At 40.9% G+C, this 25,395-nt stretch overlaps 1 protein-coding gene across 7 annotated transcripts in view; it reads right to left on the bottom strand.

Annotated features, from left to right (window-relative positions):
• The window catches only part of kirrel3b (kirre like nephrin family adhesion molecule 3b), a 136,268-nt gene that overhangs the window by 14,595 nt on the left and 96,278 nt on the right, over positions 1 to 25,395 (bottom strand). For all 7 annotated transcript variants that reach the window (XM_086125802.1, XM_086125803.1, XM_086125805.1 and 4 more), the window contains exons 5-10: positions 21,535 to 21,692; positions 19,287 to 19,437; positions 10,158 to 10,263; positions 4,375 to 4,523; positions 4,154 to 4,281; positions 3,116 to 3,242 (exon numbers count right to left, since the gene is read on the bottom strand). In XM_086125802.1, coding sequence (XP_085981928.1) covers positions 3,116 to 3,242; positions 4,154 to 4,281; positions 4,375 to 4,523; positions 10,158 to 10,263; positions 19,287 to 19,437; positions 21,535 to 21,692 — 819 coding nt within the window. The remainder of the gene's footprint in view (positions 1 to 3,115; positions 3,243 to 4,153; positions 4,282 to 4,374; positions 4,524 to 10,157; positions 10,264 to 19,286; positions 19,438 to 21,534; positions 21,693 to 25,395) is intronic.

The raw sequence follows: 25,395 nt of genomic DNA, 5'->3' as shown, positions 1-25,395 counted from the left end.
GACAGTGGAGTGGACATTCCAATCTAATTACACAACCTCTGCAAAAGTTGCCAGCACTTACATTTCCCTCCGAATAAAAGCTCAGCTTTTTCTTTGAAGCGGATTAAAAAAAATAAACTAAATTGCAACTGGTTTTTGAGTTGTCTTGTGTTCTTGTGAAATAAGAGGGAACAAAGCAGCGACGGAAGCAGAAACATGTCTGAAACATGGCCACTGGTGGTCACGTTCTTTTCAAAGGAGGAACGGGAGAATCTTTTGTCAGAGGATGCTGTCAGCGCAGAGCTGACAACCTCTCTTTTGTCCTAAAATAGTGACGTTTAATAAGTGATAAGTGACGATGAACATTGAGTTCAGTTCCTCTGGGCCAATGCTTATGGTTGTGTGGTGAGCAAAAAAATAATATATATACTGTATGTATATATATATATATATATACAGTATATACAGTATATATTGGCCTGATGCTCTGTGGGGTGTATTGGGGTTCTGAAAACCTCCTGTTACCTTGTTGTGATTACAGGCTTTCTCTCATCTTAGATTCTTGTTTGAGTCATTATGCATACTAATTTACAGACTTACGGAGTTTGAGCCGTGAGAAAAAGAGTATCCCATAAACACGCATTGATATAATATGAATGAAGTATATTGTCATGGAACTGTTTGTGACCGATAGGTGGCACTGTAGGGCGCCTCCTGCTGCTGCTGCAACAGCTGTTGGTCATTGTGTCATTAGTTTTCTGTTTGAAGGACTCGCCGCCCGACACCTCAGTGCCGGGTCATTGTTTCTGTCAGTGTTTCTGTTCCTGTTACTGTTATTGTTGGTTTGTGTTTTCGCTTCTGCGAAACATATCGTCCACGATGATTACTCTGTATTTGAAATGATGGCACATATATTTAAGTTTAATAACGATTGGAATTTCTGTGACTCCTTTTTTTTTCTCCGTTTGTGTGCATGCTGTTTCTCCTGTCTATTTAGATCACTGATAAAAATCTCAAAGGCGTATGCTACATGCTAATGTATACTACAGTCCATACTGTGTTGGATGTAAATAATCACATATATGGATATCGTCACCCTTGCATCACGTAACGTCATTTGAGGTGCTGAGGAGCAAATTCATTGTGAGTGTATGAGAAGAGTAAGCAATATGTATCCATTAGTGACTTAAACGCAAAGTGCCTCCCCTGCTAGCTGTTTGATTATAATTAAATTACAGTCTTCCCCAGGGAAAAGCCGCAATCCTTGTGTCGATGCGCTCCGCCACTGTGGGAGTTGGCAACACAGAGCGCCACGGCGGAGCGAGATAGACGGAATGACACATGCGATTTAAATGAAGTCGTTAAAGGGCTTGGGGGATCACTGCAGGGAAAACTAACAATAAAGACATTTGAATGTGCGTCAGAGATTTGAACGTGACACCCTTGACTCTGGTTACTGTCGTGGTACCATCGCTCTGTTATGTTCCCGGAACTTTGCGAATAGGTGGCCCATGTGCATGGCACATCAAAATAACAGGGTAATCGCTCTTTGCTCCGCTAGCTGAAGCTGAAGCTGCCATTTTTGTGTTGACTACGTTCGCTTATTTCATAAGCCCTCTTGAGAATCGATATGGAGCAGAATGTTAATATTATTTGTCCAATGACACTTTTACTTTTATGCATGTCACGTGAGGAGAAAGGGTTTGTTCTTTTTGTTCTTTGCCAAGAATCTTAAGTGCCGTTCTCGGAGTTACTGAAGGAGATACCACAGTAGGTTTCAAGCCCGTTCCGAGGAGCTTGCCCTTATCCACAATGGCAACAGGGTCACAATGCAAAAGCTACTGTGTACATACAAGCATGACGTTGACGCTTTGACATGTTGGACAATCAGATTCACCTTCGGCGCAAACTAAAAAAAAAGCCTCGAAATGCCGCATGCGCTTGGGAAAATGAATGTCAATTATTCAGGAGGGCATAAATAACGTGGGAGGCTTTTGAATGAAGAATTCAGGCAAGGTGGAGGTAAACAGCAGAGCTTAGAAGAAAAGTACGAGAACACATTCAAATCTCGCTCGAGCACACGTTGCCAAAGACAACGTAAAAATAATCTGCTGCTTGTTGTGTTGTTCCCGAGGACGCTTGGAGTTGCGCTCCATTGTAATCCTAATTAAAACAATCCATCTGCTTTCTCCTTCTTCTCATCATGTATTCTGTTTATTTATTGAGGCTATCAAAGGAAGGCCGCTAGTAGATTTCAATAAAGTGAAAACAACGGAATTAGTCATGACGCCTCTTCTTGCCTTCAGTTCCAACCATATTCAAGGCGGTTCATAGAAAGTCCCGGTTTTGATCCGGTGCTACGGGGGGAATTCTGTTTGCCCATTCCTTCTGATATGCAAAGCTAACGTCTGGGTTTTGAAAAGGAAAATCCTCACACACCCCGTTTTCTTCTTGATGTATTTTCATCCCCAAATCAGCACAGAGTTGCTTCCAGGCAAACTCTTTTGTTAGCTCTCAAAATGTACAATGCAACATTGTCAGCGTTAAGTACACAACATGCGGCATGCCTCTAAAAAGAAACAACCTTGTTGTTTCAGCGGCATAATTCCCCATCGGTTTGATGATTATCCCGGACTGTTTTTGCATAGACCACTTGACAAATAAGAGACACCCAAGAGTCAGTGTCACAAATGATGTGTTCCCAGAATATCAAGTAGCACTCATGAAGTTATTTGTTTGAGGGTTGCCAGGTCTCCCGCCAAGGCTAATAATCATTAGCCAGTCAGTGCCTCGAAAAAAAAAAAAAATTATAATAAATAAAATAAAATAAAAACTGCCTCCACGTGTACTCATGTGACTCATGTGGATCGTCTTTGAAATTGTAATTGTCTTCATTTATGTCTTGACCAGTAATCACCTGACTACAGTGATACCAAACCCAGATTTATTATTATTATTATTTATTTATTTTTAAACAGAGAGAATCTTAAATGAACTTTCTGTCCATGGCTCCAAAAGGTATGTTGACTGCAAAAGAACACCATAAATTGTTAAATATGGTATGTTAAGAACAGCAATTAATGTGTTTGGAATTTTCTTTTAAATGACATACGTCGGAATACTGTACACATCTTACCATTTACGGTGAGAGCAACTTCCTTCTCCCCCGCGCCAACTCTTGGGACAACAGCACGGCAAACGTACTTCCCAGCATCTTCCTGCCGCACCGATTTCAGTGTTAGAAGATTCTCATTGCTCAGGACCTGTGGGAAATATGAGGAAAAAAAAGAAAAAAATATATAAATAAAACGTTATGAAAATTAACAATACGCTTCCAAATATGAATTAGAAATAAAGGAAAATGACAGTGGGGGGAGCACTGTTGCACGTGGACGACTGGAAACTATGACGGGTACCTCTTCTCAATTATTAAAATCCAATTTGGGTTCTAAGCTCGGTGGAATAAAGGTGTTCATGCTTCCCTCCATGGTGACAGAGGGAGCTGGAATGAGTTGGAATGTGGGGATCAAACCTATAAATAGCATGTTCAAGGAGGTCACCAAAGAGTGACTTCACCCTCCTATACAAAACAACGATGATGTCATAGGCAACAATATAGAACACACATTAGCGAGTTCAATTTCAGACACGGTGGGACCTCTAATACCCCTGGAGTTGTACGATTTCAATTTGACTCGGATGTTTGGGAAATGTCGGATGTGACGTCACACAACAGCTAACTCTGCATGCATTGTGCTTTAATCTGAAAACATTAACATGTCCAAGCGATTTTCGGCCGTCCACCGTACCGCCACGAACCCGAAAAGCAAAGGACAAGGGGCACTTTTGGGTCGAGAAGCAGGAGGAGGTGCGGTAATATACCAAGAATTTACCGGTATATACAGTATTTTTGCTTAAAGGTGTCCAAACAGTTTCCAAATGAATAAAAGTAGTGTGCAGTTACCATTGTTTATTTATTGATTTTCATGAGGGTTCTGAAATAGTGATGAAGGGAGCACGTTTCCGCCACGGCCTGGGCTAAAATTGAAGGAAGTTTTATGATTGTACCCATTTCATTGATTATATTGAACAAAAGTGCATACTGAAATTAAATGGAGACGTTTCCGAGCATTCCGGAATAGATTGTGCTTGACTTGGAAATAATAAGACTCACCACTCCAGAACCCCTCTTCATCCACACTATGGTAAGAGACGGATTTCCCGTCCAAGCACAGTTGAAGACGGCATCCGAGCCAAGGTCAACCTGCAAGGACTGAGGCTCTGCTGCCATGCGAGGTCCGACTGTTTCAACAAAAGTCACGGGCAGTATAATCGGGCAGACTGAAAAGCAGACGTTGAATTGACAGAAAAACACTTTCTCAAGGTAACACTCACAGTAGACGTCGACATGACGGCTAATGTTGGTACTGCCGAGTTGGTTTGTGACTGCACAGGAAACCGGCTCTGTGAAGAAGGAGTGGTCCACGATCACCTCGTATGTATCGCCGGAGACCTCCTTGATTATACTTCCTCCTTTGGCCCACCTAGTAAAGATGGCAGGGAAAGTGAGGAAAGGCATTAAAGCGTTTCTGTCACCCTTCTTCAAGTGAATACTTTTCATTCTTTGTGTGAATAAGGGAATGCTTTTACATACTGAGCATGCTCCAACAAAGTCCTTTACAGCTCGGAGCTAAAGGAGTTTTTTTTTTCTCTCTAAGCCAGGCAGAAAGTCTTTCAGAAAAAAAAAAGAAAATACCTGGAAAGATTGATTACTGTTGCATGTGACAGACATTTTGTCGGTTGTCCGCCATAAAGGAACACAGAAAATGATCCTCAAATTTGCAGTTTCACTTTAAATGTGCTGTAAATTACCACAATTTTGGCTATTTGTATATAATTCGGATTGTTTTGACCAATGAGCCATGTATCTAATTTTTTCACGTCAATATAAAGAGTGTAATTTGAATTTTTTTTTTTCAAATCCAACCTAGGCCTCTTTCCCATATGGATTAAATTCCGTATATGTCTGATACGACTGTCGTATGACACTCAGGTCACACTCATCTAACCCATACCTCACCAATGTCGGTGTTATTTCAGGGATGCATAGCTTTCCGCATTAGAAGGCGCATTGGTTTTATAGTGTGAACGACGAGGTCGGATTTAACGAAAAAAAAAAGTCTGAATCGGGCATCTAGCCCTGCAGTGTGACTGTCACCATAGCAGCATCGTACACGCATCAGAACAATAGTGAACGAGACAAAGAGTACAATAGTAGAATGTGTATCGTCAAGTCACCTGTGATGAACGTTCTCGGGAAGGGACTCTCCTCGCAATTTCCCTGCCCACACCACAATTCAATTTCAATTCGATAACGGTTTGCTAAATGCAAAAAAAAAAAAAGAAGAATGGCACCAGTGTCTTGTATCCGTAGCCCAACACACGTTGTTGCCACTACTGAGCGTCAGGAGCTTCACAGCAGAGGGAACGCTTTTGTTGACTAAAGTGGGGCCACGCTTGATTGAAATGCTGCCGTTTATATGAGAAAAAAAGATTGCCTCATTCAATCACGAACTAAAATGCAGCTCTATATTAATTGAACCTCACCGGATTTTATTTTGTAGGCGTTTCTATTCAGTCATGTTCTGTTTTCCATCCATCCATTTTCTGATCCGTTTTATCCTCACAAGGGTCACGGGGCGTGCTGGAGCCTGTCCCAGCCGTCTTGGGGCAGTAGGCGGGGGACACCGTGAACCGGTTGCCAGCCGATCGCAGGGCACACAGAAACAAACCACCATTCACGCTCACACTCACACCGAGGGACAAGTTAGAATGTTCAATCAGCATGCCATGCCATGTTTTTGGCATGTGGGAGGAAACCGGAGTACCCGGAGAAAACCCAAGCAGGTCCAGGGAGAACATGCAAACTCCACCCAGGGAGGCTGGAGCCGGGATCGAATCCACAACCTCTGCACTGTGAGCTAGACATGCTAACCACTGGACCACTGGGCCATGTTCTGTTTTAAAAATAAATGAATAAATAAATCAGGCCCCACTGGTCTTTTTTTGTCCAAACTTGTCAATCACTAGCAGCCACAGCAGCAATGTTGTTCCGCATGTACTGTGTTAGGGATTACATAAAGGATCTGCTTTGGGACATACATGCTTCACACATATCAATATAATAGTAAAAGTATATATTGGTATAATGTATCACCAACGTCTAATAAAGGAATAATGGGAATAAGTGGGAGACACAAGAACGATTCAATAAAATGCCCGTCATAATCACGAGAAATGATTTACTTTGCATTCCTAAATGAGTATCATCGTGAGTCATTTTTATGACAATGATGATCAGGATGATGCTAATGATATAATTACATGCCAGACAATAATGACAGCAATGAGGATGATCATGGTTGCATAATTGGTGATGACAGCAAGTGTTATCGATCTCGGCGCAAATCACTCTGAGTCGGAAGTTTGGGAATTATTGTGGAGACAGTAATTCGGTTAGATCTGTTTGGTATTTGCAGTGGAGCTTCGTCTTAAAATATACAGAATGTAAGGTGTTTCTTAACATGTTGAAATGATGGATGATGACGGCGTCTTTGGTATTTTTCTCACTGCTTTGACAGCTCTGAGGGGGGAGACTGTGCTTGAATCAGTTCTGTTTTGGTGAACCAAAAATCCAATTCTTTTCAGGGTTATGCATCGGGCACACCTTGAAGAGTTAACGATGATTTCATTCATGGCCAGCTTTCATTCATCTTGAAAGTTAATTCTAATTTTAGCAGGACCTTGATGAGAATAGTATTATTGTAATTTTGTTGAGACCGTTTTTTTTCTTTCTTTTTGAAGCAAATAACGTCCATAAAAGGCATGATTGAGTGAATTGGATGTGGAAAAACCTGAGTTCTTCTCCCCTACCAAAGAATCCGGTTTTGACAAGTGCCTAAGACAAATAAATGTGTTGTGCGACTATTATATGGAGCGGGCAAGTCAGTCGGTGTATTCAAGAAAAAAAAAATGTGTGGATGGGGAGTGCCAAAAACAACAGTAAGCAGCTTTACTTCGAACCGTGGAAGGTCTGATACCAATGAGGTCAATCAAAATCATTTCAATAGAACAACACATCAGGATCCGAAGCATCCTAAATCATCCAAAGAGGGGCATGCAAATAAGGAGCTTTGTTGACGCTTTGGTGCCGAGTTCCAGGCAGCAGACATGGGACCTAATTTTCTTTGTTTGCCACTCTGCAATCTCGAGTGGCTTCTTGTTTATTTCTGGGGGAAAAAAAAAAAAAAATCTGGTTTCATCATCAAAGGTTGCAAACTGGATTGCATCCCAGCTGGCTTGACTACCTATATGATTGCGATGAACACATTCCCAACATGCCTTTCTCCAATCATTTGTCTTTTAATAAATCTATTTTAGAATTTTCTAGTTGCATGCTGTCGGGTTTGATGAACACGATGATCCCATGCCAACCATTCGTTTGGAAGAGACAAGATCGCTGATGACGGAGCTTGGAACCAAAGGCCTCCATGTCTCAATTTTTTTGTTGCCTGAGAAACAAACAAAAGGACTTTTAAAATTACTGATGTTCAAATTACTTTTAATGATGGCATCAGATTGAATTAGCCGATTTTAGCTCTTCAAACAGTAGCATAAATACAATATCAATTTCATTTGTGTGACACTTTTTGTTTTTTTGCTGACTTTCCTGTTATAAACAAATACTAAAGGACATAGTGTTATAAAACAGTCAAATGTTCTGCCTGTAATTCATATTTTCATTGTTGTAAGCATTAAGCAAGGAAAAAAAATAGTGCAGTCAGTCTCCAGCCCCTCACCCCCAAAAATAGTGAGTGTGTGTGTGTGTGTGTGTGTATAGATATAAAATCCATATGGGTCTAATTTTGTTGTAATGAACAATGAATGATATTTATGTGAGGACACTCATCATGCAGGTAATTAATTTTTCATAACAATAAGGAAATAGATGACAATATGCAATATTGTATTTCTATAAAAGCGTACCAGTGTTCACACTTTGATCGACAATCACAGCTACATCATTCCTGGGAAATCCTAATCGTCCCATCACCGGTGAATGATTTTTACAACAGGCCGGCGAGCTAATCATGTGGTCTTTGGGGGCTACCTGGTGCCCACAGGCACCACGTCAGAAACTCCCGATCTAGTTCATTACATTCGTTGTTTCAAGACGTAATGCTTCAAGTTAGATTCATGGTCAAACTCAAGTGGTTTTAGTCATCAGAAAGCTCCATGACTTCTGCCTACTGTCGGCAGTATCTCGGACCCTCGTTTCAAGTGTCTGGTAAATGGAGGGTTGCAAAGTGGTGCAGTGCACGTTGGCAATGGATGGCTCTCCCAGGGATGGAAAAGAGGCTGTTCATCTAAGAGCTAGCCTGTCCTTGTGCTTTATCTGATCTGCGGGAGACAGAGTGTATTAGCACTGAATAATAGCCCTCACACTGCTTGATCAGCTTCCTGTCCTCCTCTCGTGGTATTGCTCTCCGGAGGGTGGATTTGTGAGGGGTTCTCACAAGTCAAAGGCTTTCAGGTGTGCATGATGCCCCCCCCCCCCCAAAAAAAAATCCCCACCACTACCATCCACTTCCAAATGCCAATAGTACATAGAATGGTGAAGCTCTCATATTAACCGCAGATAAATCTAAGTAGGAGACTTAGAAAGATGGGGGAAGAGTGTGGCTCTAACCTTGAAGAATCAAAAGGCAATAGACTGTCTGGATTATTATTGAATGCTTGTGTCAGTCACGAAAAAAGACAGACACCACAGCAACATCGAAGTGCAGGGAGGTTAACTAAGAGCAACTACACTGTGTTAAGGTTGTTGATAATTACAACAAAAGGTTGTTAGCAATTATGGTACGGACAGACAATTCAAGATCATAAGCCATCCAGGTATGATTTGAGTATATCGAATATATACAGAATATATATATGGAATAGAGGCATCGACAAAAAATAAAATAAAAAAATAAAAATAAAAAATCAATTATAAAAAATCAATTATAATAATAATTCATACCTGCCAGGGCATCTTAGCGCTTGGTATCCGGGCGAGAATTGTGCTTCAAGCATTGATCCAGTCACATAACAATAGCGGTGAAATCTCTTTGCAGGTGCAATAGACACACCGTCGCGGCTGTGCACCCAACACAATCAAATCCCAACCTTGTTTTCAACAATATCACTGAAAGCACCCCACCACCAACCCTACCCCCCACCCATCTCCACTCTTCACTCTCTTTTTCAAAAGGCCCGAATCCATCAAAAAAAGGTAACGTCTCTGTTTTGCCACCTGTGAGTGTGCAGCACATCCATTTCATTTCTCAGTCGGTACCTTTGCACGATTCATGGCCAACCACATCCTTTTGCCATCGATTTCATTCCATTTATTTTCACCCTGTTTTTGAACAAAAGTCCCCCAACCAACACACACACACACACACACATACACGCACGCACACATGCACACAGTTCTCTTGCCAAATCACTCTTTGAGAGCCCCTCATAAGAATGTAAGACCCACAATTAACGTCTATTTTGTTGTTGGTATTGACAAATAGAGTGATGGACATCATTTCCAACTTTTAGATGCTGAAAATAGTGAAAAGAGCGCGACAGTAAAAAAAATAAAAATAAAATCATATGGATGAACAGTAGTCCCCTAAGTGCACACAGTGTATCCATCTCCTGCGCAAGAATGTACACGAGGCAAACACAGCCCCGAAGGGGGAAGCGTGTCACCCTACAGTGCACTTGAACACAAAGCAATTTTTCAAAAACAACAAAAAAGCTGTGATCTTGAGCTCTTGACCACAAAGCAAAAAAAGCTGCATAACAAATCGCAGGATTGTTTGACTGCAACCTCGCAGATATGACACGACTTCCCTTCATGAGTTGATGAGGTCTTTACTTTTAGCGGCTACCTCATGCGAGGTGCATAAAGGTGCTGCTTGTCCAAACACAATAATTCTTGGTTTTGACTTGACACCGCCAGAAGGACATTCATTAAATTCACTGTGGTTAAAAGACCCACAAAATGGAATTTGAGCACGGAAATCTTTCGACTAAAGCACGATATATTACATCGTCAGCGGATGCCTATTCCGCTGCCTCACCTGTAAAGCGTGACCGGTGGATTGGCCTTTGCAGAGCAGTGAAATCGCACAAGGTTTCCCTCAAGAACTGGCTGAGGCTCCACTGAGAGATTGACAAGAGGAAAATCTAAAAGAGAGCACAGACACAAACAAGATATATGAAGTAAAAGTGTCAGTGACATGTTGAACACATCCCGTGGGGAACTGAAAAGAGACGCTACGTTGTCTGCTCTCCTTGGCTGCTTGTTTGTCAAAATAAAGTCATAAGATCTGACATTTATATAAAGGCAAGGAAGCATTCGGAGAAAAAGTCAAATGAAGATATAAAATAATACTGTGACCAGAAAGAATTTTCCTACAAGGGCATGTTTCTCATCATTTTAGAATGAAGTAATTCCATACCCGTCAACCTCGGCTAATAGCTGCCCTTATAAACGATTAAGATTCCCCTTACAAAGCAACGAAAACCCGTATAACGGTTTACCACGCATGCGCACATCATGCTTTATCAATCCGACCGTACGCAGCGATGAAAAAAAATATGCGATTGAGGATTACTTTTGCTGGTTTGCCGTGACAATAGTAGCGATCGATGACGGCATTGTCGTTGGCTACCAGCAGGTGAGACGATCTGGATTTGAGCCAAAATGGTCTTTGTGAGATCGGTTCACAATTGTTTTTTATTTCCCGTATAAAAGTTGTAATACGCCGTACATGATTTGAAAATGATTAAAAACCGTATAAAATACGGGGAAAATGTACAAGTTGACAGGTATGTAATTCTATCTTGACAAAGTTGGGATATTCATTGGAAATGAAAACATTCTAAAGAGTTAGACCATTACAGGGATGAAGTCATAATTATCATCATCATAATGATTCTTTCTTTTGTGTGATTACATTAACATCCAACATGATTCCCCCACAAAAGTACAAACGATAATACAAAATATGAAGCACCCATTCTGTCAAATGTGATTGACGAGTCGTTCGCAATGGAAGAGTGGCTCTATCCCAGAGCATTAACTGATTCACTGCCAGCCTTCTCAGTTTTATATTATTGGTATATGCAACAGTGGCCTCTCAAAACCACTGAATGGATTAAAAAATTGAATTGAATTGAAGAATAATAATATTAATAAATAAACACACGTACAGATACATGTTAGCCCATCGTCATCCATGATGAACTTTGTCACTCGATTGCCGCACAGGGCAGCCACTCATAAACCTGTTGCATGTGTCACCGCGCATGCAAACACAATGGCGCTAGCTGCTGCAAAACTCGATCAAACTAGCGAGTTGCCATATTAGCCTCCAATATGTTTTCTCTACTTTCAACTTAATCAAAAGTATCAAAATGATTAGGGGCCATAGGGAGCCAATTATTTCCATACACGGAGTGAAAGAGGGACCCCCCCCCCCCCCCCCCACACACACACACACATACACAATGTGATTTTTGAAGTGCGTTTGCCTCATCTGCAAGTGCGGTTTCACCAAAGAATGGAAATATGGAGCGACATTTTTAGGCCGTTGATAAAAACATCAAGTCCCAGAACTGTTCAGCCATGAGCGATGATCATTTGGAATTGTGCTTAGAGCTTGCCATCAGCAGCTCCTGTCCAAAACTGTGCATCTCTAACTGATTCAATTCACTGCAAATCATCAGATTAAAGCAAAGACAAAAAAAAAAAGTACACTAGTATGATTGCGCAACGTGGGTTCATGCGGTAATGCAAGCGACACCCACATCTATTGTAATACAGTATATAGAATTCTCAATACATTCATAAATAAATAGAATTTCTTTTGTATGTTACTTTTGGATCATATTGACTTGGTTAATTTATAAGTAGTGGTTATTGAAAAAGTGGGGGTACCCCTGCCCCAACCTAAATGCAGTCGTAATGACTTCATCCTGATCTGAGTGACACAAAAAGCATTTAAAAAACGCTTCCTTGTGTACTAAACGGAATCTTTTTTTTCGATGTTTATGTGGCTACTATTGCAAATTGTTCTTGATACCCTCATATTCAGACTTCATATGATTTTGTTGCCATGTTTTAATCTTTCCTTCACCCAGCTGATCTCATGAAAACAGAATACAGGTAAGTGTTTCGGAATAACCGCTACCTTTTATGACCTATCATGATTACAATACGCTGAGAAGGAAATCAAAGGAAAACTTGACTTCGTAATCAGTTCCAGTAAATGGCAATTTGCAAAATAAATAAGTAAATAAAAATTGAGGAGTCCACACTGCAATTCACGACAAATGTAACAATGAGCAACATCAGAGAGACATAACAGGCATTCCGGTTATGCAAATGTAATAAACAACTTATTTATCCTAATTGTGAAAAGGTGGGTTCCTTTTGAAGGTAGATGCTCATTTCCATTTCAAGGCTGTCTCCAGTGGGGGAAGGAAAAAAAAAGAAAAGGAAAAGAAAAGACAATGCTATTTACTCTGTAGACCAACACTCACTGACTAGTGAAGTGGTTTTGCGGTTTTCCTGTCACTGCATGGGAAAAGTGTGTTTTTTTTTCTTTCCCACCCCCCCTACCCCCACCCCTCCTCCCCCTGATTAAGCCAAGGCAAAGAGTTACATGCACGTTGCGCATCACTGGACCATGTTTTTCGGATCCTCTTTTTTCCTCTGGGCCTTTTGCACAGTCTGGTGCGGTATTATCTATGAGATGGAATTCAAAGAACATTTTTATATCCTTCATGAATTTCAACACTGTTGCCAAAATGAAGAAAATAAAATAAGAGAAAAACCTGTGCTGAGGCATTTACTCTTTTTCCTTGACTCACCCCAGCAACATCATTACCTTTTGCCATCTGTAGTTCTGGTCATATTCTGTTACAGCATCAAGGACAGTAGATTAGTCATTTGGGTAAGCGATGCTTTTTGTGCGTGTGTGTGTTGATGCTTGCACTGCCATCTGTTTCAAAATGTGCACTGTGTCTTTGCTCTCTATGTTCAACACTTCTAATGTAATGACAAGGGATTGTACTTGGACGGGGATGAAGAGCAGTCAAACAAAAGACAAACATGTTCTGCCGCCAAACAGTGAAGTGTGTATGGCTGCAAACGGGGGTGGTTTTTTAATGTGGAGGGAAACTGATTTTTGCCCTGCAGCGGTGCAGATGTTTTGCCTCTTGCTCAGCTGTCATGAAGCCCACGAGGAGGACATGATCCAAAAAACAAGTATGACGTTACATTAAAACTGGACTATTTTCCAACAACACTGTTTGTGTAGGTGTGACTTCTACCATAGTGAGACACAAAAAAAATGTCTGGTCCTTCCCAATAAAAAAATAAAAAACACTCCCAATAAACATGACCAACATACAGTGCTAAAAAGCATTTCCCGCCCCAAATCTTATTTCCTTCTGTTATACAAAATGAGTCTCATTAAGCAATCAAGAACTCAAACCATTTGACAATTTAATCAATGTAGGGATGGCACATGGTCATTTTTTCAAGTTCAATCAAACTACTACTTGTTTTTCAAATATAATATTAAAATCTGTGTAAAAATATTTCATATAAGGTCCATCCAGTCTTTTCAAATAGTGCTTTTCCTCATTCGGTTTGGAGGCGAACTGGTGCGGATCCCATCTGACTTTGGGTGAAAGATGGGGGCTTGTCGCAAGCCAATTGCTGGCCACATACAGACAAACGCGTGTTCCCATTCACAATAGTTTTTTTTTTAAATTTCAAACATATTCCTAAAAAAGAAAAATGCCGCAAAAAGTCCGCAAAAGGTCTGCGAGAGGCAGTGAAAGTCAGCAAAACAACAGCAAGTCACATAGAGCAACATATACAGTACTACATACATGTGTTTACTGTATTTCGTTATTCATACACTACCCGAACCTAATTTATACATGTTTAAATATATTACGATATAGCATTAAGTAATATTAATTACTACAAACATCTACGTATACCATTATATTTGGCCTTATAAATATTATTTATACTCATACACATGTACATATACCTATACGGGGCGGGGGGTTCGTTTCTTCACTGATTTTCGTCAATCGCGGGTGGTTTCGGTCCCCATTAACCGTGATAAACGAGGGATTACTGTACAGGCAAGCGCAAACCGCCAACCTCAAAACAGCGAGGCAAACACCCTTCTGCCATATTACTATTCCTGTATTTTTCAAAAAAAGTAATTACAAGTAATGACGCAGGCCAATAGATCGTTAGATACAGTAAGTGGACAGACAAATACTGTTGATAGTCATTACATCTTGAAAAAAACAGTCACAACTGAAACACAACATTTAAATTGAACCCATGTTCTTCGCACCATTTTATTCCTCGGAGTGAAACACACCACAATTCGTTACTTCCCCTACAAAGGCTTTTCTAAATCCTTATCAAGTCATGTAAGTATCCCCCAGCAGTTATTTCACCGAGACGGTGCCAGGTTAGAAGTGAGTGCACCGTAAAACCACAACAAACTCATATTCCTCCTTTGGCAACGATATGTTAACTGCATTGGTGAGTTTTCTCTGTATAGTCTTTCGCAATGAGTATGTGTGGCTGTTTACAGGGCATGTGGGTGTGTGTCAAAGCAATCTACACTTGGAGCAATGTTAGTCAGCCCGTTGGGTGTTTTTAGCCATGCAAGTGGTTAATTGCGTGGACAAAAATGTGGGCAGAGGGAACCTCAAAGGCGAAAATGACAGATGTGGCACTGGAGAGGCCTGTAATAAAAATCCAGCCAGAAGCTGAAGAGCAGCAAAGCAGACATTAAAGAGTTGGGGGAGAGGTGGAAGGGAATGGGGAGGGGGGGGGGGGCGTTGCTAATAGACACACAAATGTCAAAGCCAATTCACAACACATTCTACAAAGCATTTAACATTGCACTTTTTATGTGCGCCAAGCCCTAGTTTTATTTTCTTTTTAACTCTTCAGGTCCAGCTGCCGAGAGACTTTTGACAACAAAAACACACATTACAAGCAGTCCGTCTGCTAATTAATCTTCCCCTCCAAGGACTGAAGCTGACCCATAAAAAGGCCTATTCGGAAGAGATGGTGCCATTGTGACTTTACACCTGTAGCAAAATCACAATTATTTTTTACCTGTAAGCCATGACATACGTTGCCTTAAAAGAAAAGTCCATTTGCCATTTTAATGTATGAATGCATGACTTGCAGAGTGGGCCGTACACTGTGAAGGCAACGGCTTATCAATAATTGAGAATGTTGATTCCTTAGCTTCATCAAACGAAGAGTTGCTAGGGAACGGGTGTCAGAGGGATAATAATAATAATAATAATAATAGATTTTATTTATAAGCGCCTTTCAAGACACCCAAGGACACTTTACAATAACAAAAAACACAAAACAATACGGGTTGAGCAGCGGCAGCCAAAACGCGCCAGCGTTCACTCAACCCGAAAGTCAGAAAGAAACAAGGGAGGGAGAGGGGGAGAAAAAAAAACACGCTCGAACTACCCTCATTTGAGGATAATTTGATGTATAGAAAAAAAAGAGAGGCAAACGGATGATTGCAGCTCCATTCAAACAATAGGACACATGAATAGAAAGGTGGGCAATCTCTGAATTTCCTGAACGCAATTTACTGATAGCTGCCCTGCCATTGGCGATTCGTGACTCAAGACTCCGAGCATTATCCTGGCATCCCATTGGCTAAGAGGGACCTCTGTTGTATGTAGATATATAGATATGTGTCTATGCAGCGTCCACGTCATTCGCTCCTTGGGCCATGAGGCATTCCGATTGTTTTACGTAAATGTGAATGACCCAGAAAAAGTGTTCACCAGTCGGGCGATCGCTCACTGTGCTGTTGTTTGCCTTTTTGACATTTTCGAAGGATTCTTAAAAGCCGACAGAAGCAAACGTCCTTGGATCAAAATGCCAGGCAAAAACCACTTCTGAGAAAGAACATGAACTAAAGAGGGCAAAAAATGTTGAGGATGCATTTAAAAGTTAAATGACCATCATTTTTTATGATTTATTCTTAGTTTTTTTTTACATTATGCCCAACTCTTATTTTTTGTGCAATAATCTAATTGTAACAGGTATTTGTTACATATTTCGATGCTTTTTTATGCTTTAGAAAACATTTATGTCTGAATTTTGCGGGGCTTGGAACGGATTTGGTCATTCACATGGAAAACACGTCAAAGTACAACCGAACTGCCTTTTTAAAAACATAAACTAGCGTGCATGCATGCTATCGTATTTTTTAAGGTCGCACGCGTTTTACCATGCCGGCGTCCAATAATACAATGCACCTTGTGTATGTGTTAAATACAGAAACAGCAGCCGCAACTGACACCACACCTTTTAATACGGTGCGTCGCATGGTCATGAAAATACGTTGTGAGGGAAAAGCAGCAGCTGCAAAATGAAGTTTACCTTCAGCAACCTGCTGCATTCGGCCCCTCACCAGGGATCCACTTAGACTAATAAGAACCATTTACAGTACCCGTCATTAATCCCTCCTATATTCATGCTCCGCTGAGACACCACTTATTGAGACACATGAGAGCATGGCTGTTCAAAAGATGTTGTCGAATATATTTATTTTGAACATGGCTTAATGAGGAGAAAAATCTCATGCAAATTGCTTGCATTTCAACATAAAAAAGACGAAACAGGTATATGCATAAAGTGTATAAAATGGACAATTATAAACACATGTTGGTGTAGTTATGATGCAAGCATATGTTCCTCTCACGGCCTTTCTGGTGGAGTGTGTTATCAGGAGCAGGTGAGCGTGTGTGCAGCACTTCACACTGGCTGCTTATTCACTGCTTTTCTCTACCCTGATCTGCAAACTCTGTATTGCCAGAATATTTCAAAACAGGCAAGATATGTATTTTCCATCCGTATCCAAGCACCTCTCAGTGGATCATGAAGACAATTATCAAGGGGCTTCCCTTCCTGTTATATAGGCTTACATTTTGAGTCATCTCAACTTTAACTTGTATCTGCTAGTCAGTTGAAGCGAATAATTTGCAGATATATATATTTTTTCCGGGTTAACACACATCTACTATACACTACTATCGCTCTCAAACAAAACCCATAAATGTCACTAAATTTTTCACAGCACATTTGCCCTTCGGGAAAGCTTTGGTGGACCTCTATTGACAACGTGTCCTGGAATTTTTGTCAATTTTGAACTGCTATTGCCAGTGTTAGCAACTAACAAGAGAATATAATCGACTTTTTCTTTTGTGTGCAACTTCCTGTCTACATTTCTGATCAGTGATTACCAATGATATTTTTATAGTAGATCAACTTTTTGGAATGATCTAAATATGGATACAACCCATTCAAAGCGGAACCCCCCCCCCCCCCCAAAAAAAACCCAAAGAATATCGACAGTATGGGAAGGGCAAAGTGTGTGCAATTTCGATTTAATAATTCACTGAACAGGTGACACAACCTTGCCAAATATCTGTTCTGCCACAATAGCCTTCTTTTTGTTTAATTCCTTGTGGTATGACTGAATATCTGTTCTTTCCGAACGGCCTTCTTTTTGTTTAATTCTTTGTGGTCCATAATTGAATAAGAAGGTCGTGTCACAAAAGAAATGAGCCTCTAATAAGGACAAAATAAAACTGGTTCAAAACAACAACACAGAAAAAAAAACGCTTGTTTAAAAAAAAAACGAAGAAAAAAAAACAAGCTGTGCTTTAAATTCTGCTGCTGAGCCAAGAACCTTGTAATTGAATAAGGCAGCATGGAAATTAAGCAAATTGATACTCAACACGCGTGAATCAAAGTTCAATTACGGCATGTTTCATTTTTGCATCTTAATTTGAAAGTGTATGTCAGCGGAAAAGAAATCAGCTCTGCTGAGCTGTGCGCCACTTACCTGTCGAGTCAGGAGGAGAAGGAGAAGGGGGGGAGGAATGTGTTAAAGAGGGATGGTGTCGAGGCTAAACCTTGTGGGAGACGACTTTGAGTCACGACAATTAGTCTCCGCCGTTGCTCACTTTGTTCTCACGCTGTGGGACTTTTATTTTAACCCGACCTTTAAATGTGCACATTTTAGAGTGCTAATTATAGTTCTCTTCTGTTTTCAGTTTTTTGGGTTGAATTGTAGTTGTAATAGCACGGCGACGACCGCGCTACAAGCATCATTAGGTTTAGTGATATATCTACATATATACTGTACGAGTGTGGATACTTTCCCCATGACTGAGCGACAGAAAAAAATAGCTTCGGCGTACTCCAAGGAATGCAAACAAAAGACATATTTTAGACTCGTGTGCCTAAAGTGGCCAGATCATGCGGTGCCCACTCTTGCCATGTTTGCCTCCTTTTATGCACATACTGCAAAGAACAAAGCTGCCTGTCATAATGGCCCCCTGAATAGCATTTTCTGCTTTATTAGACATGCTTAATGGTGTTGACAGGGCTGCAAACGATGCAAGATCCCTTTTGTACTAAGCTCCCCTCTCTCACTAGGAGCAGTTCTCAAAAAGATTCCGCGACAAGCGGCCCCAAGTATTTTTGCACATTGGGTATGCTTTGCTTGTTTTAATAAAAGATCGCACATGTTCTCATCGAAGGAAGACGGATGGCGGTCGCGATGCAATCATAGTAGAGATAAATCCTGCTCACGACAGATGGATAGCTCTGTCCATATTTATACAGAAATAAAAAATAAAAGATGCAATGCTATTTCATCTGTCCTATTATGAGGATTGTATGAGGTCATTGATAGTAAAGGGAGTGGAACACTGAATGTCGACATGAGTTGCCGTTTATCTACTGTAAATGCTAGTGATTAGTATAATAAGGGATAATATATTAATCTGGAAGAATTATGACCAGGCGTGTGGAATTGATTGTTGATTATTGGATTGATCACAACACTTGGCTGTGACCAGCAGAGATGCTGTCGAGTCACTCATAGCTTGTTTGCCGTCTATAGAAGAACGGCACGGCATCAGCAGTGCAAAGCTGCGCTACATCCACACTCAGGAAGGTTTCAGGGCGGCATTTTCCAACTCAAAATGACACCGACATGAAAACAGGAGCTTAGAACAATTAAAGAAAGCATTGCCCAAAAAACCCCACAAGGTAAAAGATTTACTCTACATATCCCCTGTCAAAGAAGATGAAGTGATGTGCTTACGCTGGACGTCAATTGTGACACCGGTCTCCTTGCCATTGGGGACTGCCTTGTTCGAGGCCTTACAAATGATCTGTTGGCCAGTCTCGATGTTGGAGGCCGACAAGTAGAGCGTGCTCACCGTGGTCTCTCTCCTCCCATCGCGGAGCAACGTCTGCAGACAGAGACGAGAGGGAGAAAGACATCAAATTGATGTCTGGACTACGCTTGCTGGCACGGGCATGCATATTGTCATGGACTTCGTGCTTTTGAATGCCCCGACCATCCATCCATTGACTATGCTGTATTGTTGTATTCAGGGTGAGAAATTGGAGCCTGTCCTGGCGGACTGAAGTTGAGAAACTGAAGCGCACAGCCCCAATTAACCCGACACAGTAAAGTGCAGCGTATAATGTACATATGTGACGGGCGCCACGACGGATATAATAATAATAATAATAATAATGTTTTTTGTTTTTTTAAATGAGAGATTGTATAGTCACTAGAGAGCATTCTTGAAAACTGCAGCCTCTTGAGTATCCAATGAAAATCATCAAGAGTGTCAGTGCACAATGTCACATCTCACATTTCACATGTGCTGTCTCTGTAAGAGTACAGAAGTGAAGACAGGAAGCACATTCTACATTTATGCCATTAACAAGAAGCACTTTTAGCAATTTTTTTATTCAAATAAGTGTGGTAATATGTCCCGGTCCAATCGATTGCATTTATCTCTTTTAGCTCTTTGAAAAAAGTCGATAACGATGAGGCAGCCAGGACAGAGTGGGGAAGAGCATTGAATGGGGGAAGAGGGGAGATGTCCGTGCTTGAAAGTACTTGGTCTCTTGATGCTTTTGGTGCAAATAGAACATGGCAATATTGATCTCATTATTCGCCTTGGGGGTCAGTGTCAGTAAAGACACAGAGTGGCTCAGGTGACCGTGATGCCAGGTTGGTGTGAATTGTGGTGACGATTAAAAATCAAGGAAAAAACACATTCTGTCAATCACCAGCAGAGATGACAGCCCGCTGAACAGATTTTGGAAACAGGTTGGTAAAACGAAGACAAGCGCAACTGAAGAAGAACATCATAACAGAAGGGAAGCGTCACTGATAGTTCCATGATCTTGCCATCTGCTTGTCTCAGTTGATTTGTATGATGGACCAAAAAAACAACAACAACAAAAAACGTGTTTTTGTTATCAAAACTCCAACCGGTGTTATCAAGGGAATTGCTTTCAAGAAGCCATCTGGATCGTGAGGCAAAAGGCCACCAACAACTCTGCATGTGTGGCACCTTTGCAGTAATGATTTACAGCAAATGCAAAGACTGTAATCAACAGGTGTTTTTGGTCCGGATCTGTCCAAAAAGGAAATAATTTTATGCAGAGTTGTGCTCGCACGGATATTTTGTAAGGAATATACCCACATTAAGCAATTTGGTAAAACTGTACTTTCTGTGTGCTTCTGCAAACGCCTGTCAAGACAAACTCCAAGAAATGCTGTCACAACACCTTTGACGTGCATAGCTGAAATGACAACTATCAATTCATCAATATCAATATCGTCATACTGTACTGCAATGGACTCAAGTTCAAAATCATCAAACAATTTAAAGGAACATGTGGTCTGAAAGTAGGCCAAGAATTGAGAACCACGGAAAATGTGACAGACACTTGTATTTTGTTTTTGTAGGCTTATTTAGATGTAACAAGCCAAATTAAAAACAATTGTGGCAATGATGATTACTTTACAAAGACACTCTGCAAAAACATTTTTAGTGTTAATTGTTATTGTTATGAATTTGTTGAAATATCCATCCATCCATCCATTTTTTGATCCGCTTTACCCTCATGAGGGTTGTAGAGGGTGCTGGAGCCTATCCCAGCTGTCTTCCGGTAGTAGGCGGGGGACACCCTGAACCGGTTGCCAGCCAATCGCAGGGCACACAGAGACGAACAATCATCCACGCTCACACTCACACCTCCACACAGGAAGGCCGGAGCCGGGATCGAACCCACGACCTCTGCACTGTGAGATCAACATGCTAACCACTGTTTCACCGGGCCGTCCATTTATTGAAATAGTCTTTGTCTTTATGTGTTTACTTTATGTACAGCACTGTGTGTGCAGCTGTGGTTGTTTTTTAAGTGCTCAGTGAATTGAAATTTGACTAAATTCTCCTGAAAGCAGACTTCTCAGCACAAGCCCCATTTTCCCTTCCTCCCGGCAGAGTCTCCAAACCTGCTATGTGACACACCTCGAAGCTTACCTTGGAGTGCATGGCCCCATTGAGGACCTCTCCGTTGCGGATCCAGATGATGGAGGCTGCTGGCTTGGCGTTATCAGCATGGCAGGTCAGATTGAGCGGGTCGCCGGCTCTCAGGCTCACCACTGGCCCTCCGCTGATGACGGGGTCTTCAGGTGGGACTATGTACGCAGACATTGAGAGGAAGAGCCATGAGGTCACCGTGTGACGATAGCTTGTAAATTAGGACTGTAATATGCAGTCGTCACATTTTTCATTGTTGGGCCAAAAACTTAAAAAAAAAAAAAAAGTTGACGTCTTTAAGGCAAATTGACAACACATGTTATCACATCACAAATAGCTGCTATGACTTCAGAATTTGCTCCCAAAATACCATTTGTTACATTTTGTCAATGATAACTGAACATCAATGTTATTGTCAAGTTTTAATTATTATCCAAAATGACCTTGTCATGTTTTAGAAAACATCATCTTGCCGGATGTGGCTTAGATGATCAGTTCTCTGTCCTTTGAATAGATCTGCCCGTATATGTGTCCATACAATCCAAGCAGAAATATCAACATTAATTGTAATTCTCAAACCATTCTCTGACACACAGCTATGCATGTGTTTTACTTCCCGAGCTTTGCCAAATATATATAATATGCCTACATGCCATTGATCAAAGTCCCGTTCGTCGTTTACCCATGAGCTGCTTTCTTTTTTTTTTTTTTTTTCCATCTAACTCAAACTGCAGTGAATTATTGATTGACCCGAATGCTCATTACAATGCAGATCTGGGGCGTGATGAAATCAAAGGCTGCAGGCAGCTGTCGAATCTCTCTACACAAGTGCCATGATTGGAAGGAAGGCTTGTTACGCGTTAGATTTATGCTGTCAGACTGCACCGGAGATGAATGCAAATAAAGGAAATGTAATTTGGGACAGTGTTTTGCACATTTAATGACAATACGTATAATTGGGCTCTTTGACAGCTTGCATGAAGGAATATGTGATGTGCTGCAAAAGCTGTGCATACCATACTTTATTGATCTATTTTGTTCTTATCCCTGTCACTTTTGAATTAATTGTGGCATCCGGGGCCACCGGCATCATATAATTTTATTTGTTTGTTGCAAACCATTTTTACGATAATTGCTCCGAAGGATTACCCAAAGGATTACTGTCGAAATTGCCTATCCTTTATTGATCTCTCCTTGCACATTTGAGTAAGTTTTTAATGCAGTATAGGTTGCTCAGAAATGCAATTTTCTGTCACTTTGTGCTAGAAGTGGGTGTTTTACTGACCTTCGTGAAATTAACAGTCGATAAATCAATAGTTGGTTTATCTTACTTTTTTTCTATATTTAAATATGTAGGGGTTTGTAACTAAGGGCAAAAAAGAAAATAAAAATGCAAACTGCAATTGTAACATGACGATCACTAGAGAAGCTAGCATAAAAAAGTAAACCTATTCAGAGATAGTGACACGCTAACTTGGATTGCTTGTGTTCGGTAAAGGTAGAATCTTGCTGAAGGTTATGAGCTCTTATGTTGAGCAGATGACATCGTGACCTGATATGGCTCCGAGACAAATGACAATTTTGAACAGTATATGAGCGTAAAGCCAAATTAAAACAAAAAACAAAAGAACCCCTCATCTTTAAAATTAGCATTTACTTTTCTAATTGATTTTTACATATTTCTTTATGTTTTGGTGAAATACCCCCCACTTCCCCATCTCATCAATATAAATAAATAAAAGCTCGAACTACTAGGAAGCCATCCACCCGACTCCTTGTTTTATTGTGCGGTCTAATTCATCGTATAGTTTAGGTATACATCCCCCGGCAATATAATGTGTTTGATGGTGGGTGGTGGATCGTAAAAATGTTTAAATACCACACGTTGAAGTTTCCATTTTCAGTTGCAACCATACCTTGTGCTGCTTCGATTGTAAGGGCAAAATTTATGAATGCCCACATCCAAGTAACTTGTTTTTCCTTTTGGATGACCGATGAATTAGTTGGTAATTGAAATACTTTGGAAGAGGAGAGCTGCATTCAAGCCTGCCATACACAGACATAGTGGAGCCAGTTCCTTCTCTTGGTGATGACGTACCTTTAGTCTCTCAAGTGTCACGTCAAAGCAATGAACATCACAAATACCATCAATTTGAAATGACAAATTGAAATTTGGTTGACCTATATTGCTCAGAGACATTTGGATGTAGTGCGATGGGAAAGTATTGAACCAGACAATGAATTCATTTTGGCTGGACTTCCAATCAAGGACAATTCCCACACTGGTTGCCATTCTGTCTTTCAGTTTAAAATGCAGTCTTCGTTTGTCCGTCTCCCTTTCATCCGCTGCTCATTATTAATATGCAAGAGAGTTTGGAGAGCATGAGGATTCTCGGGTCAGTGCTATTTTCGTCAAATGGAGGGGAAGTTTGTATGAAGGCCCACACCTTTTTGTCCTTTCGCGCCAAGTGGAAGAAAAACGAGGTCACAAAGCTCTCATGGTGCTGTTCTGTTGCATGGAATATGTAAATAAGTCGGGGAGTGTGTGACAAGCATCGCAACGCAGAGACGAGCCTAACATTTGTCATTGAGGGAATCAATTGGCACCAAAACTCAGCGGAAGAAGAAAATAAAAAACGGCTGCGGTTGATTGCAAAATGCAGCGGTGCTGTCAAAGCACACGTTAGTAAAATGTCAAGCATAGAAGGCAGCCATAAAAGCGTTTTATGGCATGATGGAGATGAGAGGATAATCTGACAATATGTGACCGATTGGAAAGTACAATCGCCATCACATAACTGAACACATAGCAAAACTCTTAAAAGCCTCTTCGAAGAAAAGGGGAACAAAAGAGATGCAGTTGTTGAACCCCCGACAAAGAAAAATAAGCCTAAGTGTACCGATTTTATGCATAATGTTCCATCACTGTATTCATTAATTTCTTTCATTACATTAGCAGGATGATGGAAAAAATAATCCAAGAAAACTTGGGCAAGGTAAGAACCACTTAAAGACTGTTTACAGATCTGCTACCCTTGAAGAAATATTAATGACGACATTCAGGCTCTAGACTGTCTACTGAATAAGGTGAGCAATTTGGATGGATATGCAAATTAAGACTGTCGGATTGTCGAGCAGCCTCTACCGAGTCCCATTTTACTACCGTACTGATCGTTTGGGATGACTGCATACTGCCCAAAGAGCACTTGGGCCTCACATGCAGAGATTTTCATATCATTTTCATTGTGAGCGCCTCAGAGGACAGGGTGTGGGGGAAGCGGACCCAAAACATATCATAAAAGAAAGACGTGAAACTCATTGAATTTGGTTATTTCTTTTCATTTAAAATCATCCACTCAGTCCACCTTATTACGGCCGGGTCTGACAGTTATACAGAGTGCAAGCCCTGAACTTGAATCAGCCATCATCATTACTGTGCTGTTTGCAAAGTCTGCAGTCCCTAATGGTTCTAAATTAGCTCTTTGCTGCAGCTATTCGATAGTCTTGGCATAAGTAGTGTGGTCAGTGGGACAGATTGATTGCTGCTTTTTAATTACAGGTCTGACTCACTGCAAACCTGGCACCACTCGCTGCTTTTTTTTCCTCTCATCGGGTGCAAAGTTTGCAAGAGTGCGGATTTTCTGTCCGCACTCCTGCGAATTTTTAGTCATATATGCTGTACTTGCACTCTGAGAATAATGGGTGTGAAGGATTGTGCGTTTGTTCAGCAGTGTGCGTCAATGACCCGTAGATTGTAGCATTCAAAAACATCTACACGACAACGTTTTGTTATGATTAGCCATAGTTTGTTTTACTGGAGTGTTAGTTTGTTTTATTGGAGTGGTTTGGTCGAGTGTTTGA

The sequence above is a fragment of the Hippocampus guttulatus genome, chromosome 12 (assembly GCF_054856545.1).
Source record: "Hippocampus guttulatus isolate MCC_2025c chromosome 12, RoL_Hgut_1.0, whole genome shotgun sequence".
NCBI classification, from domain to species: domain Eukaryota; kingdom Metazoa; phylum Chordata; class Actinopteri; order Syngnathiformes; family Syngnathidae; genus Hippocampus; species Hippocampus guttulatus.
Note: the sequence above shows the minus strand (reverse complement) of the source record. Positions and strands in the feature narration are given on the sequence as shown.